Source organism: Erpetoichthys calabaricus, chromosome 15, assembly GCF_900747795.2.
Source record: "Erpetoichthys calabaricus chromosome 15, fErpCal1.3, whole genome shotgun sequence".
In the NCBI taxonomy this organism is placed as follows: Eukaryota; Metazoa; Chordata; class Cladistia; order Polypteriformes; family Polypteridae; genus Erpetoichthys; species Erpetoichthys calabaricus.
This window is the reverse complement of record NC_041408.2, coordinates 90,103,199-90,123,444: the sequence shown is the minus strand read 5'-3', so window position 1 is coordinate 90,123,444 and position 20,246 is coordinate 90,103,199. Positions and strand designations below refer to the sequence as shown.

The 20,246-nt window shown below is 43.2% G+C and overlaps 1 protein-coding gene across 1 annotated transcript in view; it reads right to left on the bottom strand.

The window, feature by feature from the left end:
* Positions 1-20,246, bottom strand: part of dst (dystonin) — a 565,996-nt gene that overhangs the window by 403,876 nt on the left and 141,874 nt on the right. The window contains exon 5 of the mRNA XM_051919257.1: positions 9,072-9,133. Coding sequence (XP_051775217.1) covers positions 9,072-9,133 — 62 coding nt within the window. The remainder of the gene's footprint in view (positions 1-9,071; positions 9,134-20,246) is intronic.

The window sequence follows — 20,246 nt, the reverse complement described above, 5'->3', positions numbered from 1 at the left end:
CTCAAAGAGCAGGGGGCCCACATAGGGCCCCTCCACAATCGGCATTGCCATACGGTGATCCGCTCACAATCAGATAGCAGTTGACCACGTTTATAAAACCAGGTGCCAGAGCACTTGTGATCAGACCACTCAGACCACATTTGGGGGTGGTTAGAAGCAGACTGAGACCACAAGTAACACAAGTGTAAATGTTTGATCATCATACAGCAGCCATGTACAGTAAGCAGAAGAAGATCTGAATTTTGCATCAAGAAAAGTGTCTCATCAGTTATCAGTTTGGACACTGGGGACACTCCGTTTAATACCAGTGTAACAACCTGTGTCCTTTTACTTAGGACTAGCAGGACCAGGATATCTAGTAGCGAGGGCCAAATACCAGCAAATCCTAGTCAGAGTCCAAAAACACTGGTGGGTTTGCACAAAAAGTTGATTTTAATACATAGGAGACTATTAATCCCAAAGGAAATTTCAGGGTAGCAGCAGCAGACAAAAAAAGAACAAATATATCTTGTAGGTGCCATGCGGGTTTCTCTGGCATCCCGTCCAGGAGAAAAGGTGCCCCCTTGGCAGGAAAGAGATAAAAGGGCAGCAGTAGACCAGTGCCCTGATCAGATTGGGAATCAATCCCACATCAGGAATGGAGGCCAAAATAATACAAGAACTGCGGGAGTTTGTTCTTCTTTGGAGTATACACTCCCCACCCAACACACTTAGAGGGGGTCTTCTTGTGTCACTGCTATCCATTTTCCAGACCACAGGGCAGGCTGGGAATTATAGTACCATGAGCTAGCCTTGCCAGTGTGTCGTGGGTGCCGCCAGGGGGAGCAGCAGGGTTGGACCATCCCTCCTCTATGACACTTCCTGACCTGGAAGTAACTCATTCTCCAGACTTTGCCCAAGCACCAGAAGTACTTCCAGGGTCTTCCGGCTTAAGAAAGTCTCACTAACCCCCCAAGACCTCAGGGAGTCGGAGTCTGGAGGCAGAGAACAACGCCTGAACAATGCTGCCTAATGGTTTTCACCTCCTCATTAGCCTCTAAAGTATTCAGAAAGAGACAGCAGTCTTTTCACTTGCACCCTGAAGGAGATTCAATGCCTTTTGAATTCAGTGACCCCCTTCCAAACATGTACTACCCACTCGAGCTCTGAGTGTGTCAGAGGCTTCTTCACATGAATCAAAATGGTGGACATTTTAGGATGAGAGACACATGCTGATCTCTCTCTCTCTCTCTCTCTCCCCCTTTTCCAGCTCTGGAATCATTTCATCGAGCAGCAGGGGAGGTTCCCCTCTTGTTAATTTCGCTATGCAATTTAAGGATTGTGGAGTGGTGAACAGGCTTCTTATCGTCACCGCCCCCAGGACACCCTGATGGTAGATCCACCTCTGACTGTAGTAAAGTTATGTAGAAATCATTTTTAGAAGAGTGGGTTGAGTCGGCCCTACTTTGATAGTAAGCAGCCTTTCGGAATACGCCACCCCTTCTGCTCGACGAACTCTTGAGCCCTCCGGTCCGCTTGAGGTCTGTTTCATTCTTTTAAATATATCATCATAAATAAAAAAAAGCGAGCATATGAAGGTAAACAACAGATCACTTCATTCATTTAATATGCCAATCTTCATGGCACACTAATTATAAATATACCTTTTCTTAAATACTAAAGACCTGCACATCTCGAGGCACTACTGACTGGTGTTGTGTTGATCTGTGCTGCCTTGTCAAAACAAGCTACACATGCAAATATTTACATTTTTAAAGGTGAAAACGTTGAAATGAACATAACATTTTTATGATATTATGCACCATCAGCCAAATTTTATTTTTTCTAAGGTTGCACATACCAGTCACGTTCAGCTTATAATCAGAACATGCTGGACAAAAACAAAAGGATCAAAATGGGAAAGGCATTGGATACATTTGCTCCTAATGGTTTAAACGACAATTAATCATTTTAGTAGGGTCTGTTTAAACTCAATTTATTTTATTTATTTATTTAAAAATTATTTAAGAGGCTGTCATTTTGGAATCAATGTATACTGCACATGCGCAGAAGCACCTTTCGATAGGTTGCGTGGTTTGACAGAACACCGGTTTTGTTAAAGCACCAGTGAACAGACGGTGGGCCATGTGATCATGGCGGTTCTTCTGCGGGTGCTGTGTTTGCTGAAGTCTGCAAGTGTGCAAGTGTATTTTTATTCTCACCAGCCGAATTTGCATTTAAATCATGTCTTTGGTGGTCTCTAAAAAGCCATGCAGCCATTACTACATCTTTTTTTTCTTTGTCTTTTAAAGGGTTTGCATGTTTTTCATCTGCACGGAAGCAAAGCAGAACACTGAAGAGAGAGCGGGAGCAACTGTTGATTGGTGAACGGCACGTGTGCAAAACCGCTGAGTCGAACAGCAAGCTCATCTTCATTTATCTTCACTTAAATCCATGTTAGTGAAGGCACACTGAAAGCAGGGGGGTTGATAACGTCAAATTTTGTAAATTCTGTCTAACAGAAAAGGGTGTGCAGGAAAAATCCGTGATCTCGTTAGGTATGTCACAGTTACGTGTCGCTTCCGCCACTGGCTAAGATTATGTAAAAGTCGTCTAATGTGACAAGGGCTTTAATGACTCTTGTAAGTCATGAGACTCGCTTTGATAAAATCTAACAAGTTAGTCGGTGCGGTGGACTGCGCATTCGCAGGAGAACTGACAACCAATGACTGATCTTCTGGAAAGTACAATTTAGCAGAACGTAGCGACAAGGAATAAGGAACACCCAAGTTTTGAGCTTCACAGATTGAAGAGAAACTCATCGGTCTGAATTCTTGTGCTTTAGGTACCATAACAGAATATTAAAAAAAAGAAATAAACGGCAGAGATTTGTGTTTTATGTACGGTATATAAAAAAAGAAATAAACGGCAGAGATTCATATTGTACATAACAAAATATTTAAAAAGCGGTACAGATCTGTATTATACATATAATAACGGAATATAAAAATATAAATGGCACAAATTCATGTTTTATGTACCATAATCGAATGTAAAAAGCAAATAAATGGGACAGACTCATTATACCGGCCAGCAATGTGACTCTAGAGATGGGCGTGTTCTAGATGGGTGATTGACAGCAGGGTATTGACAGGTGTGCTGAGCGCTGCTTTCCAGGAACCACTGGAACTTTCTTGTTATACCTCTGAGGTCCGAGAAGGTTCGAGAAGGCAGGTGGAGACTCCCATGGCATTATAAATACAGACTTGCAGATGATAACGGGGCAACTGCAAGAAAAGGGACACAACACAAGATGCTGGACGATGATCAGGGACACTGCGTGAGTGGAATAGCCTGCCTAGTGAAGTGACTGTTATTATTTACAGGTAGTTTGTGAGTTTGGTTCTGCTAGAAGTATGCTGTAAAGTGTTTATTGTGGAATTAACGCGCCCATTGTTGGGCTTAACTTCCATTCGGTATGTGTCTCGGTCTTTCCATCTCGACGTTCGTTTCAGTATTTTATGTATAATAACGGAATGTAAAAAAGGAAAAAAACAGCAGAGTCATATTTTACATACCAATAAAGAATATAAAAAAGAAAAAAACAGCAGAGATTCATGTTTGAGGTACAATAACAGAATGTAAAAAAATAAATAAACGGCAGAGACTTGTATTTTGCGTACAATAACAGAATGTTAAAAAGTAATTAACTGCAGAGATTTGTATTTTAAGCACCATAAAAGAATATGAGAAAGTAATAAACTGCAGAGATCCATATTTTATGTACCACAACTGAATGTAAAAAAGAAATAAATAGCAGAGATTAGTATTTTATGTATAATAATGGAATGTCACGTACTGCCTTGTGCCCTGTGTTGGCTGGGATTGGCTCCAGCAGACCCCCGTGACCCTGTGTTCGGATTCAGCGGGTTGGAAAATGGATGGATGGATAATGGAATGTAAAATGGAAATAAACTGCAGAGATTCAGATTTTATAATAACAATATAAAAAAGAAATAAACGGCAGACATTCATACTTTACGCACCATAACATATATAAAAAAAATAAACGGCAGAGATTCATATTTTGCGCTCAATAACAATGTTAAAAAGAAATTAACCGCAGAGATTCGTATTTTAAGTACCATAAAATAATATAAAAAAAGTAATAAATGGCAGAGATTAGTATTTCATGTACCATAACAGAATGTAAAAAAGGAATTAAGGATTGCTGCTGATCTCGCTGTAGCTGTATTAACCATTCATAGAGCACCGGCTCGGTCAGGCAGCACGCTATTGGCTGTCAGAAAAATGGGGCGTGCACGACTAGGCTCAAAGATCGGCCCTCGGTCGGTAAACATGACATGGGCTGCGATTTTCAGTCATGTAATTCAAAATGGTGCAGCGAGGAGATCAACGACTGAGACCTGCAAATCAGACATACCCCAGCTCGATAAGAACTCATCCAGGGATTTAGGGGAAATCTCCCACCTAGTGGACATTTTCGGAAGTGTTTTTAGGACTTGCGTGCTTTGGGATTCGTAGTCATAACTTTTGAGGATCAAAGAGAACAAGGTCAGTGTTAAAAATTTGGAAAGTGGTCTTATTGGGGGTGCTGATACAAAGATAACATTTATAAAGGCAGTGGTCTCCAGATGGAGCTGAACAAGATATGAGACGGACTCATGTGGTCTTCCTTTCCTTTCTTCCATTTTTCTCAGTCATCAAAGCTGAATGACATTGCAGTCAGGGGTCTGAGAATGCCCATTCAATTCTGTCTGTGTCCACGCCACACCCCAGCTCTCAAACAGCCATCAAAACTCTAAATTTTCCATTCATTCAAAGTTATTCACTGTTTTGTGGTGAGGAATTTGGCTTTGCTGCGCTCTCTTTTTGTCTCCACCTATTTAACAACACCTGAAAATTCAATGTTGTCTATCGGAAGTAGACGATCTGAAGTGACTAACGCAACTAAACAGGCAATAGTGGTCACTGACTCACTACCGGGGGACGTGCACTTGCATTATTTCTGCTGGAATGTTCCTCTGCCCTTCAGTGATCTCACCCATGACAGTCGATCAGAGACGAGAGTTCCCCCTCGGCTACTTCTAACTGACAGAAGGTTCACCAAAAAGCACATAAACAGAGGCGAAGCTAACCCTAAAACAAAGCCCACCTGCCACTCCTTATAATCACTGTCAATGTGCCGGCTTATAGCCAGACTATCCTGATGCCAACATGGCATGTGAAATATTGCCCTTGTATTAGTCAACATATGAAAGGTGCAAACATTAAAAAAAAAATAAATAAACCCTCTGTGCTCGTGTGCCAAGCCAATTCCTGTCGGCGTCTGATCCATGTAAAAACTTGACTCCGTTTTAATTACAGTAAGTCAAGTTAAGGCAATGGGCCTATCTCAGAAAAAGGAACTTGGAGCAAAGCTGAGGCCCCAGACGTTATACTAACCCGATCTCCTTTAGAGCAGGCCTAACGGAGTCATTTCCAAGTAGCCAAGTCAGCCACAGGGTACTACTGCAGATGTCTTTGAACTGGAATTTTTTTCCTCTCCCTGCCTTTGCAGTTTGTCAAGTGGCTAATGTCCGGAAAAAATAAATAGGTGGATGTAATGTACAAGGTGGCATAGTGGCTGAGGACAGAGCCTCCATGTTCTTCACACTCATCTATGTTCTCTCATGCCAGGCTGAGGCATGGCAGTGTACTATTTTCTATTGGTGTAATCTCAAATAGTGATAAGTGAAGCAGTTTCACATGGAATTTGAGAATTACCAAATATGAAATGCACTGAATTGTGGTTCTGGGGGAGATTTAAAAGTTTTTTAGAATGGAAAGCACAGAACTGCTGTCTCCTTCCTCGGCCGCCCTGTAACGCTGCTCTACAATCTTCCACAGCCCCCTCAATGCAGCTCCACATGCTCTCATTTGCCTAGTGCTCTGTCTATTTACACATTCACACTGCCGGATCTATCTCATGGCATTCATTCGAGGTCAAAGGTAACACCACCTGCACTAGGGTCGCGTGATACATCAGTCCCCAAAAAAAACTAATTTGAAAACGGTACCATAACTGCATTTCAGGATTTTCGATAAATAAACATCAGCTTTCCACTGATGTGGAAAAACTATAGACTTCACGAAACAAAACTATACGCTTTGACACTTCATGGGGGCAATCAAAACAAAGCCTGACACAATCATCACATTCATGTTGGGATGTTGGAGCTACAACATGATGAGGACAATACAGGGGAGAACCCCTTATTGCTTTCACATGACCAGGACTCTACAGCCGAAACCGTTTTGGTACCGGTACAGAGGTCTGAAAGCTGGTATCAATACCAAATCACAATTGTACTACTGATTTCACTCCCCACAATTCCATAAGACAGGATCCTTCTGGAGACATGCTGGTGGCCTCACACTCATGCCAATAGATTTTGGCTACAGAGGAGCACCTCCAAAGTGTTTGTGGGTAGGCGCTCTCCAGCTGTGTCCTTCTTTCCATGCAACACACCAGAGTAAATGCTGCTGTTACTTTTGCACATGGAGAAAAAATGTGTGCATCTTAGTCAAGGGACAGGCGGGGGGGGGTTCGATACACAACAAAGCCTACACACGTGAGCAGTAATGGGAGCCGTAACCATAAACGGTAAGACCACAGCCATCATAAAATTCCATAATATGGCAGTGTGGTCATCCCTCTCCTAGGATTCACTCTTAAGATGAAAGAATGTTACTGGTTCTACCTTATGAATGCTTTTGAGAAATCTCCTGGTTAGGCAAAACAAAATCAAAGTCTTAGAGATCCTCGCCAAGAATGTGTTATTACCAGTGTGATAGATAGGGGGCATCACTGACTATCAACCACGGGACACAACTAACAAAGACACAGCCACAGGTTTAAATGCAGTGATTCACCATCTTTATAGGCCCTTCTAGAATCCTCTGTATAGATTTTTCCTCTTTCTCAGTCCTACGCCTCTTCCTCCAAACAAGTGCTGTTCCCTGCCACTTGACTCTGACTCACTTAGATGAGGTCGAATGGCTTCTTTTATCTATGATCCAAGAGCACTTCCAGTGTTAGAGTGTAGCCCGCTGGAAGAACTTCCAGGTCAAAAGGAAGTCCCAAAAAACTGGGATAAAAAACTGGGATTACTGATCCCTAGCAGCCACCACAGAACCCAACAGGGCTATCTCACTGGACTACAGGTCCCAGAATGCCCTGCCAGTGTCTATGTGGGAATCCTAACCCAAGGATGCTGTCATCTAGCATTCTGAGAGATAAATGATCCAAACATTGTTGTCTCCCCAGTCCTTGCATTGTATTGGGTAAGGGTTCCTGTTCCCTCCCAGCTGGAAAGCCATTTTCCTTTATTATGTCATCCTAGTCAGGGAAGGAATCGTCCACCATGCTCTTTGGGATGCCTGTCCATCCACTGTGGTACTCACATCAGAAAGAATAACGAGGAAGCACTCACCGAGGTTTTTGATTGTATGTACAAAATTGGACAAAGTGAATGAAATACCATGTTGGTTCAGATCGCATCACGCCAATGACATCATCAGGAGCTGCCCTCTGAGACCACACCCCCTAACAACAAGTCGTCAAATCACAGAAACGACTTTCCATAAATGGCAGAACCCACTATAGGAGAACTTGGTGTTATGGTGCTTCTAAAACATGATTATAAAATCAAAACGATCTGCAAACAAAACAAAAGAAGAAAATGGAAGCGATGCTGGAGTTCTACACCACTGCAAGACTGATTGGAAGAACTAAAAAGTCTCAGGGGAGAAATTTATAAAGACTTGAAAGGGCTTCATTCGCTGTCACCTGTTTCGAGGAATGTGTGGGTGATTTTGGGCTATCTTTAGGCTACAAGATCAAAGAACCTACTTTGAAGGGTACAGGAGTCCCTGTAGGTAATAAAATCAAATTCTACTGGTATTTTTAGATCCACTCCACCAAGTGGAGGTCAACATTAAACTGGAACTGGTGGTCAAAGTCACAGACCACAGACAAGCAGAGAAAGGAACATTATCAATGGCTGACAATTCAAGGTCATCCGAGAGCCAGAAATCATCTAAAGAAGTCTAAAAAAGCCATTGTGGACTCTAGAGGGCGCCAGTGAGCCCAGAACACCAGACACAATTTCCACAGACACAACTCCAAGTTAAAACAGAGTTCTTTCATTTCATTAGAATATCTTGTAAGGCTTTTAGGTCAGTCCATACTGTATAAACCAGTAACTCCATTGCCTTTCTGTCTCCTTCCACCTCCACGCTGTGTGTCGTTCTTATCCTCCCGACTCTGACTGTCATAAGTGAGGCAAGATGGCTCCTTTTATGTTGGACCCAGGAATACTTCCAATGTCAAGACACAGCATGGCAGAAGAACTTCCGAGTCATGCGGAACATCCCCAAAGTAGAGCAACCTTTTTCCGTTAGCACCCAGGGTTGCCCTTTCGAACTACATATTCCATGGAACCTTGCGGGAATCCAAACTGGGACCAGGCCAGAGTAGCACTGCCACCCTTCACCTTGGGGGCTAAACTGTCCCAGGGCATCAGTCTCCCCCAGTCCAACCATTATATGACTATCCCAACTAGGATAGGAACCTAGAATCATCCTGTCTGGGTTGCAGTTCCACTTATGCAGTCCATCGAATATGGCCTCCTGGTCAGGTATGGTATGGTTCCTCTTCCCAGACGAGATGTCATGGCATCAACACCATCTACATGTCATCGAGTGGGTTGGGTCACCAGAAATCGAAGCATTCAAATTTGATATTATTATTGGCTGAGACCCACACTGTGTGTCATCTCTAAGTCTATCAAGTACAACTCAACAATATAAGTGGCATAAGAACAGCAGCACTTCCAAATAAACACTGGCACTCAATCGGCAAGAGAGGCATCACGTAGGGAAGCCATGTGTGGCATTCTAAACCACATCCATTTAGATGTCTACCTCCTCAGCTGCTTGCTACCTGGCAAGTCGAATGGCAGGAGTGACTAATAACTCTCGTGTTTGTCCCATGTCACAGATTTATCCATTCAAATGTCATACTATACCTTCAGGAGGTGCTGGTTGATCCATTTTGTGAATGTCTTCTTCTGTACCCTGTCTCTCTCATCTGAAAAGACACAAACAGACAGGGACAAACCGTGATTACTCTTATCATTGAACCACACTCAGTGCACAAACAGGAAAATCTCACTTGATCACAAAGTAAACATTTGTAGAATTAGTCTCACCTCAACTAATTATCTATTAATTTATCAATTATCCAACTATCATTGTCCTTCTAAAGTCTCGGAACATTTAATTTTTGTTTCTGCTTTTAAGTTCACTCAGAGTGTTGGTGCTCTCATCGCGACCACTACACATCCTCTGGTGTACCATTCAGCTAAACGGAGACCCCCGATAGCCAGTGGGCCGATCTCGATGCTAGCTATGAAGGAGCTTCTTGTACAACAGCAAACATCGCTCCCAGCTTCACATGAGCAACAACAGAATCCACATCACTGTTTGTGTTTGCTGAGCAAATTCCTCAACAAAGTTACCAGAACCACTTAACAAAAGTTGGTGTCTCACCCAGGGCTGGTGCGTTAAATAACACGGCTGGAGGCAAGGCGCAAAATACCTCATACATCCTCACTATGACGGTACTCTTACAACACATACAATACGATAGCCAAATTACATGGCGTCCTACGAACAGACAACGAGAAAAATTAAAATTAATGCTGGATGAGAAACATTAGCTTTAAAATAATAAAGCTCACAAAATGTGCATTAAAAACAATAATAATATAAATTCTTAACTGCTTCTGTTTGAATCCCCCAAACAAATGTATTCACCCACCCCGTTCTTCCAGGGTCATTGAAAACCAGATACGCCGCTATTTCTCGACTCCTTTCTGTGAAGATGTGCTCACATCTTCTTTGATTATTTTCATTTCAACCAATAACATGGGGCTCGTCACACTGCCCCAAAAACTCTCTCTCGCGCTTTATTCATGTACAGTGCATCCGGAAAGTATTCACAGCGCATCACTTTTTCCACCTTTTGTTATGTTACAGCCTTATTCCAAAATGGATTAAATTCATTTTTTTCCTCAGAATTCTACACACAACACCCCATAATGACAACGTGAAAAAAGTTTACGTGAGGTTTTTGCAAATTTATTAAAAATAAAAAAATTGAGAAAGCACATGTCCATAAGTATTCACAGCCTTTGCCATGAAGCTCAAAATTGAGCTCAGGTGCATCCTGTTTCCCCTGATCATCCTTGAGATGTTTCTGCAGCTTCATTGGAGTCCACCTGTGGTAAATTCAGTTGACTGGACATGATTTGGAAAGGCACACACCTGTCTACAGAAGGTCCCACAGTTCATAGTTCATGTCAGAGCACAAACCAAACATGAAGTCAAAGGAATTGTCTGTAGACCTCCGAGACAGGATTGTCTCGAGGCACAAATCTGGGGAAGGTTACAGAAAAATTTCTGCTGCTTTGAAGGTCCCAATGAGCACAGTGGCCTCCATCATCCGTAAGTGGAAGAAGTTTCGAAACCACCAGGACTCTTCCTAGAGCTGGCCGGCCATCTAAACTGAGCGATCGGGGAGAAGGGCCTTAGTCAGGGAGGTGACCAAGAACCCGATGGTCACTCTGTCAGAGCTCCAGAGGTCCTTTGTGGAGAGAGGAGAACCTTCCAGAAGGACAACCATCTCTGCAGCAATCCACCAATCAGGCCTATATGGTAGAGTGGCCAGACGGAAGCCACTCCTTAGTAAAAGGCACATGGCAGCCCGCCTGGAGTTTGCCAAAAGGCACCTGAAGGACACTCAGACCATGAGAAAGAAAATTCTCTGGTCTGATGAGACAAAGATTGAACTCTTTGGTGTGAATGCCAGGCGTCACCTGTGGAGGAAACCTGGCACAGCTCATCACCAGGCCAGTACCATCCCTACAGTGAAGCATGGTGGTGGCAGCATCATGCTGTGGGGATGTTTTTCAGCGGCAGGGACTGGGAGACTAGTCAGGATAAAGGAAAGATGACTGCAGCAATGTACAGAGACATCCTGGATGAAAACCTGCTCCAGAGCGCTCTTGACCTCAGACTGGGGCGACGGTTCATCTTTCAGCAGGACAACGACCCTAAGCACACAGCCAAGATATCAAAGGAGTGGCTTCAGGACAACTCTGTGAATGTCCTTGAGTGGCCCAGCCAGAGCCCAGACTTGAATCCGATTGAACATCTCTGGAGAGATCTTAAAATGGCTGTGCACCGACGCTTCCCATCCAACCTGATGGAGCTTGAGAGGTGCTGCAAAGAGGAATGGGCCGAAACTGGCCAAGGATAGGTGTGCCAAGCTTGTGGCATCATATTCAACAAGACTTGAGGCTGGAATTGCTGCCAAAGGTGCATCGACAAAGTATTGAGCAAAGGCTGTGAATACTTATGGACATGGGATTTCTCAGTTTTTTTATTTTTAATAAATTTGCAAAAATCTCAAGTAAACTTTTTTCACGTTGTTATTATGGGGTGTTGTGTGTAGAATTCTGAGGGAAAAAATGAATTTAATCCATTTTGGAATAAGGCTGTAACATAACAAAATGTGAAAAAAGTGATGAAGCGCTGGGAATACTTTCTGGATGCACTGTAGATATACAGGTATTAAATATAGCATATATTACATAATGGTTCTCTGTTTACATTGAATGAAGTATGGTATGTATATCACATTTAATATTCTGTATATTTATAATTATTGCAGTATTTACTGGGCCAATAAGTGGAAATGTCATGTCAAGTCATTTTCTAACCTGTTTAATCCAGACAAGGGTCGTAGGGTGTTGGTGGAGCCTATCCCAGCTAGTGTAGTGTGCAAGGCAGGAACAAACCTTGGCCAGGGATGCCAGTCCATCACAGAGGGAACACAAACACACACACGGGCCAATTTAGCATCGCCAGTCCACGTCACCTGCATGTCTTTGGACAGGAGGAAGAAGCCCACGCAGACACGGAGAGAACATGCAATCTCCACGCATGAGAGGAAATGAATGAATGAAATGAATGAAGGCCGAATGCAGGGAGGAACCACAACACAAACCTTGATCTCCTTACTGTGAGGCAGCAATGCTACCACTGTGCCACCCTAAAGTGACAATATGCTGAATTCAATTTCTGAAGAGATATTGGTTCTATATTCATCCATCCATTATCCAACCCGCTATATCCTAACTACAGGGTCACGGGGGGTTTGCTGGAGCCAATCCCAGCCAACACAGGGCGCAAGGCAGGAAACAAACCCCGGGCAGGGTGCCAGCCCACCACATGGCACACACGCACACACACACCCACACACCAAGCACACACTAGGGACAATTTAGGATTACCAATGCACCTAACCTGCATGTCTTGAATATTGTAAATGGTTTGGTGCTGCTTGATGTAAAATCAGCTATTTGTAATAAGAGGAAATAAGCAGAAAGAAGTGGGCAGTAGTACACAGCACTGCCATCCACCAGCTCTGCGGCACCGGTATGACACCCATGCCAGGCTCACTGTGCATGAAGGGTAAATCTTACAACACCTGCTCTGTTTGTATTTTTCTCAGTTGTCAGTTTCAGAAAGCATACAACACACAAAATAAAAAACAGATCTGCTAAGCGTCTAGCAGCATGTCTACCTTCCATGCCCCGCGCCCCTCAGATAGGCAATGCTACGCTCCTTTGGGAATTATTAGGATGGCTTCCAGAGTTCCAAAAAAACAAAAACAGTCCAGGGAAACATAACACATAAACACGAGGCTGCATGCTGCATTCACTTTGCCCCAAACTCGATGACTTCACAACGTGTTTCTAGTCAGGGCCCTAGCACTACAGACACAGCAGTTTATATTTTGCTACCGGTTGCCATGGCAGCCATCCCTCAAATGCAGCAGACGCCTTTTGTCGACTGCGCGCGTTCTTTCACTTTTACTTTACACAAACACCTTACTATTACCAAAAAGACGTAGACCCCCACCCTGGTCTCAATTTGAAAGACGGGGAATTCTCGTCCAAGAATAACTGAACAGACCAACCAGCGGGCACGCAGTGCGGCCAACCTGATCGATCTGATGGCCACTTTTTAAAGCCAGCCGTCCAAAAGAGTGTGCACTGGTACAAAAAAAAAGACTGAACAAACTCCACCAGAAAGCAAGACACCTCTTGCCACTTTAAACCGAAAGGAATTTTAATCCGCGACATGAGATGCTCCATTGACTTTGTCAGACAGGCAGCCTCACCTTCTTCTCCATTAGCTGCACCTTTGGCTTTACAGTATTTACTGTGCGTGAAAATATGCAAATAGAAATGAACGCGGTGGTCGTTGTGATGGTGGTATTGCCAACATTTCCACATTTCCATTTGTGTCGCGAGGCGGGTAGATGAAATTTTAATGATGCATTCCCTTCTTGGACACCAACAGAAAAAAAATCCTAGACATCTTATAGACAAACACTGAAGTCATCCATTGCAGTGGAAACTCGGGCTGCTCCTTGTGTTCCGCGTAATTGATGGATCAATAGAGCCGAGTGTCAGCGGCACCAGCTTGACACTGAAAATATCTGCTGGTGGTAGACAGACAAGTGTTACAACATACACACTCATCAGCCTCAATAGTCAAACCCCTGGCAGATGAAGTGAAGAACATCAATGATCTCGTTACAATGGCACCTGTCCAGTGGTGGGATATAAACTGCTCAAAAAACTTAAAGGACCACTTTGAAAACCCATCAGATCTCAATGGGAAAACAATCCTGCTGGCTCTCTCTACTGCTATGGACTGATATGGTGATGTGTGAGGAACAAAAGGATGGAAATGAAAATGATCAACCGATAGAGGGACACCCCAAAAATCAAAGGGAAAAAATAAGGCGGCAGGCAGGCAGGCGAGTCCATTTGCCTGAAATGTCATTGCAGCAACTCCAAATCATACTCCGTAGTTTGTATGCCTGACAACATCCTAATTAGACGACAGATGGTGTCCTGGGGGATCTTCTCCCAGATCTGGACCAGGGCATCACTGAGCTCCTGGATAGGTTGAGGTGTCAGATGGACCGAAACATAATGTCCCACCCAGAGGTGCTCTATTGGATTGAGGTCAGGCGAATGAGAGTGGGGGCCAGTCAATGGTATCAATGCCTTCATCCTCTCGCCACATGAGGCCGGGCATTGTCATGCACCAGGAGGAACCAGCATAGGGTCTGGTAATGGGAACAAGGATTTCATCCAGATACCTAATGACAGTCTAGGTGCTGTTGTCTAGCCTGTAGAGGTCTGTGTGTCCCTCCATGGATATGTATCCCCAGATATACCATCACTGACCCACCACCACACCGGCCATGCTGAACGATGTCACAGGCAGCATAACGTTCTCCACGGCTTCTCCAGACAACTTTCACGTCTGTCACATGTGCTCAGGGTGAACCTGCTCTCATCTGTGAAAAGCACAGGGCACCAGTGGTGGACCTGTTAATTCTGCTATTCTATGGTAAATGCCAATCGAGCTCCACAGTGCCCACTAGAGGACGTCAGGCCCTCAGGCCACCCTCATGAAGTCTGTTTCTGATTGTTTGCTCAGAGACATTCACACCAGTGGCCTGCCTGCCTGCTGGAGGTTATTTTGTAGGCTCTGCCAGTGCTCATCCTGTTCTTCCTTGCCCAAATGAGCTGATACCAGTGGGTTAAGGACCTTCTACGAGGGGCCCTGTCTCCTGGAATCTCCATGCTCTTGAGACTGTGCTGGGAGACACACAGCAAACCTTCTGGCATAGCCACGTATTGATGTGCCATCCTGGAGAAGTTGGATTACCTGTGCCACCTCTGTAGGGTCTTGTGAAGTCCGGTAGCCAGGTTGGCTCCCACAGATCAATGTCTGTGTATTCCTCCCACACGAACCTTGCCATAGGTGCATCGGCTGTACTAATGCGCTCAGCTGCGGCGGCATCGGCTGGTGTCCCGATCAGCTGATGCCAGTTCCTCACTCTCTTGTTCGATCTCCTGGTCACTCTCAACAAAATCAGATTCTGAAAAATCAGAGTCCAACTCAGTGATAATGCGCAAAACATCGTCTGCTGAGTATTTTGTTTTCTGCACTCGCTTCGCTCCCTCGTGAGATGTCGATGCCATCTTGCCTTTGCTTATATTTGTTTACATTTCGCAGCTCACGCACACGCAAGGATTAGATGCCGAGTCAATGAGTCTAGCATTCCTCCAAGCACAGAGGGAATGCCTGTAACGTGAGATTTGTCACCCTCTACCCCTGGATGTCGACTTTTGTCAGGTAATACACATCATGGTCTGTGACGCAATATTCGCTCCAAAAGACGCACAGACATTTCCAACCTTCTTTTGGGGAAAAAAATACGGTATATTTTATGTTGCGGATTTATATTCTTGTGTCTGTCATTGAATTGTATTTAATATATTCCCACACTTATTTTACATATTTGCTTTCGTTTGCTAGTCTTTAACTGTCGATTGGGGAGGAGGGAATATTATTATTTGTTAGCGGTACGGCTTGGTGTTGATAGGTTTTCTCAGTGTGGCTGCCAACTGGGTAACGGGTCGGCCATTACAATACAATACGACAACTGTCATCTTGAGCTGCGGCTTCCGGCCTTGTTGTAAAACCCGGCTCAATAAGAAAGGGACACCTTAACTAACAGGAGCATAAATCTACCAATGTGCAACCACGGATTCCAACAAGCGCAGATCAAAAGAGAAATAAAATTCCAGAAACTTCTAAAATAACAAAACTTGAATTTGCGCCGCACCAAACACTAGGCTGAATCCACGTGAATGAAGTGACGTGTAGGGAAACGCATAACCGCACTCCACTCTCACACCTCGAGGCTCTCCTCTGCTGTTTCACCGGCACAGACCCTGTTATGATTTTGACTTTTGTACTTTTCAAACTGCCTTTACTTTTTGATTTATCCTCATACTGCTCGGGTATGGCCATTTTAACATCAACTTCCGAGGTTAAGTTAAAGAGTTAAACTGAGATAAGTGCAAAAGGCCAAACTAAAGTTAATAGTAAAATTACAAATACGATGAGTTTGCTGGGTATACGTGGGAAAGGCTGGGCATAAGAAGACAAAAAGCCCTTTAAGGGTCTTTAATAAAGACTTACATTTGGCCTTTACACTAACCGGCCAATTTATTAGGTACACCTTGGACCCCCTTTTGCCTTCTGCCTTTCATGGCATTGATTCAAAAAATTGCAGGAAACATTCCTCAGGGATTGTGGTCCATATTGATATGATAGCATCATGCAGTTGCTGCAGATTTGCCGGTTGCACATCCATGATGCGAATCTCCCGTTCCACCACATCCCAAAGGTGCTCTGTTGTTGAGATCTGCTGACTGTGGAGGCCATTTGAGTCCAGTGAACTCCTTGTCATGTTCAAGAAACCAGTTGGAGATGATCTGAGCTTTGTGACATGGCGCGTTATCCTACAGGGAGTAGCCATCAGAAGATGGAGGTCATAAAGGGATGGACATGGTCAGCAACAACACTCAGGTAGGCTGTGGCCATTAAATGATGCTCAATTGGTACTAAGGGGTCCAAAGTGTGCCAAGAAAATATCCATCACACCACCAGCAACCGCTGATACAAGGCAGGATGGATCCCAGCTTTCATGTTGCTGACCCCACCATCCAAATGCCGCAACAGAAATCGAGACTCATCAGACCAGGTGACGTTTTTCCAATCTTCTAAAGTCCAGTTCTGGTTAGCCCGTGTGAATTGTACCCTCATTTGTCTGTTCTCAGCTGACAGGAGTGGCACCCGGTGTGGTCCCCTGCTGCTGTAGCCCACCTGCTTCAAGGTTTGACGTGTTGTGTGTTCAGAGCTGCTCTTCTGCACACCTCACTTGTAACGAGTGCTTATTTGAGTTCCTGTTGCCTTTCTCTCAGCTCAGACCAGTCTGGCCATTCTCCTCTGACCTCAACAAGGCATTTTCACCCACTGGATATTTTCCTTTTTTCAGACCATTCTCTGAAAACTCTAGAGATAGTTGTGCGTGAAAATGGAAGTAAATCAGAAGTTTCCGAAATATGTCTGGCACCAACAACCACGCCACATTCAAAGTCACTTCAATCCCCTTTCCGCTCCATTCTGATGCTCGGTTTCAACTCCAGCAGGTGGTCTTGACAAGGTCTACAGGCCGAAATGCACTGAGAGGCTCCCCTGTGATTGGCTGATTAGAGATTTGCGTTAAGAACCTGATGTACCTAATAAAGTGACCGGTGAGTGCATATTGGAGGTGATAAACGCTGGGCCAAATGCTGCTATAATACAACTATTATTTAAAGAGCATGACTCAACTGAAAATGAGTAAGCATTTGGAAAATGTTAGTTGATTTTTATTTTAAATTTTATTCAGCTACTAAATTTTTTTTTTTCCGGATAGGCTGATTCAGTGTGCAGCTGCCAAAGGAAAAAAGAGGTAAAGCCTGAAATCTCCACCAACAAAGCAAGAGAATCACAGCATTTATTTTTTTTATGTATAAATGTGAAATTACATGTTTCCCTTTTATAAAACTCAACTCTACTGCCTTCCCTTGTCTGGCACATTAAAATATTTCCTATCCATGTTCTAAACCCAAAAAGAGCAACTGGCTCCTTCTGTAATTATTTGTACTTTCCATACAAATACTGCAAATACACAACTTAAAGGACAGGGTCACAGTTAGGTCTTCTGGTTCCAAAGAGTGTCATGTTTTATGCTTGAACTTGAATTTGAATCCAGCACCTTCTTTTAGGATTTATGTTCATTGTGACAGACAGAGGGCGCCACTGAGCCCCAGATGCCAGATATAGCTAAGAGTTCAAATTAAAGTACATTTCATTATACACAAATCTCTTTCTCTGGTTCTTTCTTCACAAGAGTACTCACAAGCACAGTTCATAAATGAATTCTCCTCTCCTTGTCCTCCACCTCCTGACTCCGGCGGCTCCTTTTATGCCAGACCCGGGAGCACTTCCTGTGTCACATGTTTACACCCTGAGAGCACTCCTGGGTCAGGCGGAACCTCCTTAAAATGTGTGAGCCCTCTCCCCACAACTACCCTCTGGTGGTACCCACGTACCTCGACAGGGCTGCTCATCAGGACTACAATTCCCAAGGGACCCTGCGGGTGTATAGATTGGTGCTCTGCCTGAGTGATACTGTCATCTGACATACTGGAGGAACTACATGGACCCCAAGAGAAAGTTCTTCCCTGTCCTTCTGTTAGATCTTGGTATATTTTATACAACATAATCCACAGATCAAATCTGTGTCACGGCGTATGTCCAGTTATCCACCTTGATTAAAGGACAACTGTCTGTGTATATCTGTGTGTCCATTTAGTTGCTATGTCTCTGTCATTCCAACAGATGGCGCATCACAAACATTAACACTGCTTTTACAAATATGACACCAGTACAAAAGTAGAATTTAGATCCTAATTAATCAGTAAAGAAACAGTCTGAAACTCCAGCTGAGCAAAGATTCTGTCCTTTACAGTCTTATTCTGTTACGTCCCAAGGAGATGAGACTTTCTAGTTTTTACACTTTATTTTCTTTTAAAATAAAGCTGGCCATAGTTACTCAGTGGCATGTGTATGGTTTGTTCGCTTATAGCAAGAGATTTCTGCAACGTAATCCACCTAGCAAATCTGTGTCAGGATTTATGTCAAATTATCCACCTTACTTAAAGGACAAGTGTCTGTATATCTGTGTGTTCAACCAGCTGCCGTGTCTCTGTCGTTGCAAAAGATGGCAAATCACAAACATTAACACTGCTTTTATAAGTCCCATACCAAGTGGCATATAACAGAGACATAAACATTGTAATTCTCATTCCAACAGATGGCACATCACAAACATCTGTAGTAAAAAAATGCATTCTATTTGTCATTCCAACAGATGGAGCCTCACAAACACTAATACTGCCTTTATGAGTCCCATACCAAATGGCATATTACAGAGACATAAACATTGTAATTGTCATTCCAACAGATGGAGCCTCACAAACATTGGATAGATAGATAGATAGATAGATAGATAGATAGATAGATAGATAGATAGATAGATAGATAGATAGATAGATAGATAGATAGATAGATAGATAGATAGATACCAAATGGCTTATGACAGAGAAATAGCCCTGCACAGACACACAGATACACAGACACTTGGCCTTTTATAATTGTGGATATGTACATTTCTGTCTGTCCAGCAGCTACTCTCCGTTGGACATATTCAGCGTTAACGTTTGCGGTGCACCATCTATTGGAATGTATTTTGTAACATATAGTATGTAGTAATAAAATGCATTGCATTTTTCATTCCAACAGGTGGCACAACACAAACACTACTTTTATGAATCCCATACCAAATGGCATATAATAGAAAGATAACCCTGAATGGACACACAGACACAGAAACATGGATTGACATCTAAGTAATCAATGTAGACCTCACCAATAACATTTGCAGTGCAACAACTATTGGAATGTCCACAGACAGCACATTACAAACATTTGCATAGCTTTTACAAATCCCATACCAAATAGCCTACAACAGAGATATATGCATTGCACTTGACTTTCCAACATATGGCACATCACAAACATTAACATTGTGTTTAGAAATCCCATACCAAAAGGCATATAACAGAGACATGGTAACTGGATGGACACACTGATACACAGACACATGTCCTTTATTAAAGTGGATAGATAGATAGATAGATAGATAGATAGATAGATAGATAGATAGATAGATAGATAGATAGATAGATAGATAGATAGATAGATAGATAGATAGATAGATAGATAGATAGATAGATAGATAGATAGATAGTTTTTCACACCACTCTATCTATCTATCTATCTATCTATTTGCCCCCTTCCTGATTTCTTATTCTTTTGCATGTTTGTCACACAAAATGTTTCTGATCATCAAACACATTTAACCATTAGTCAAATATAACACAAGGTAAACACAAAATGCAGTTTTTAAATGATGGTTTTTATTATTTAGGGAGAAAAAAAAATCCAAAACCTACATGGCCCTGTGTGAAAAAAGTAATTGCCCCCTTGTTAAAAATAACCTAACTGTGGTGTATCACACCTGAGTTCAATTTCCGTAGCCACCCCCCAGGCCTGATTACTGCCACACCTGTTTTCAATCAAGAAATCAC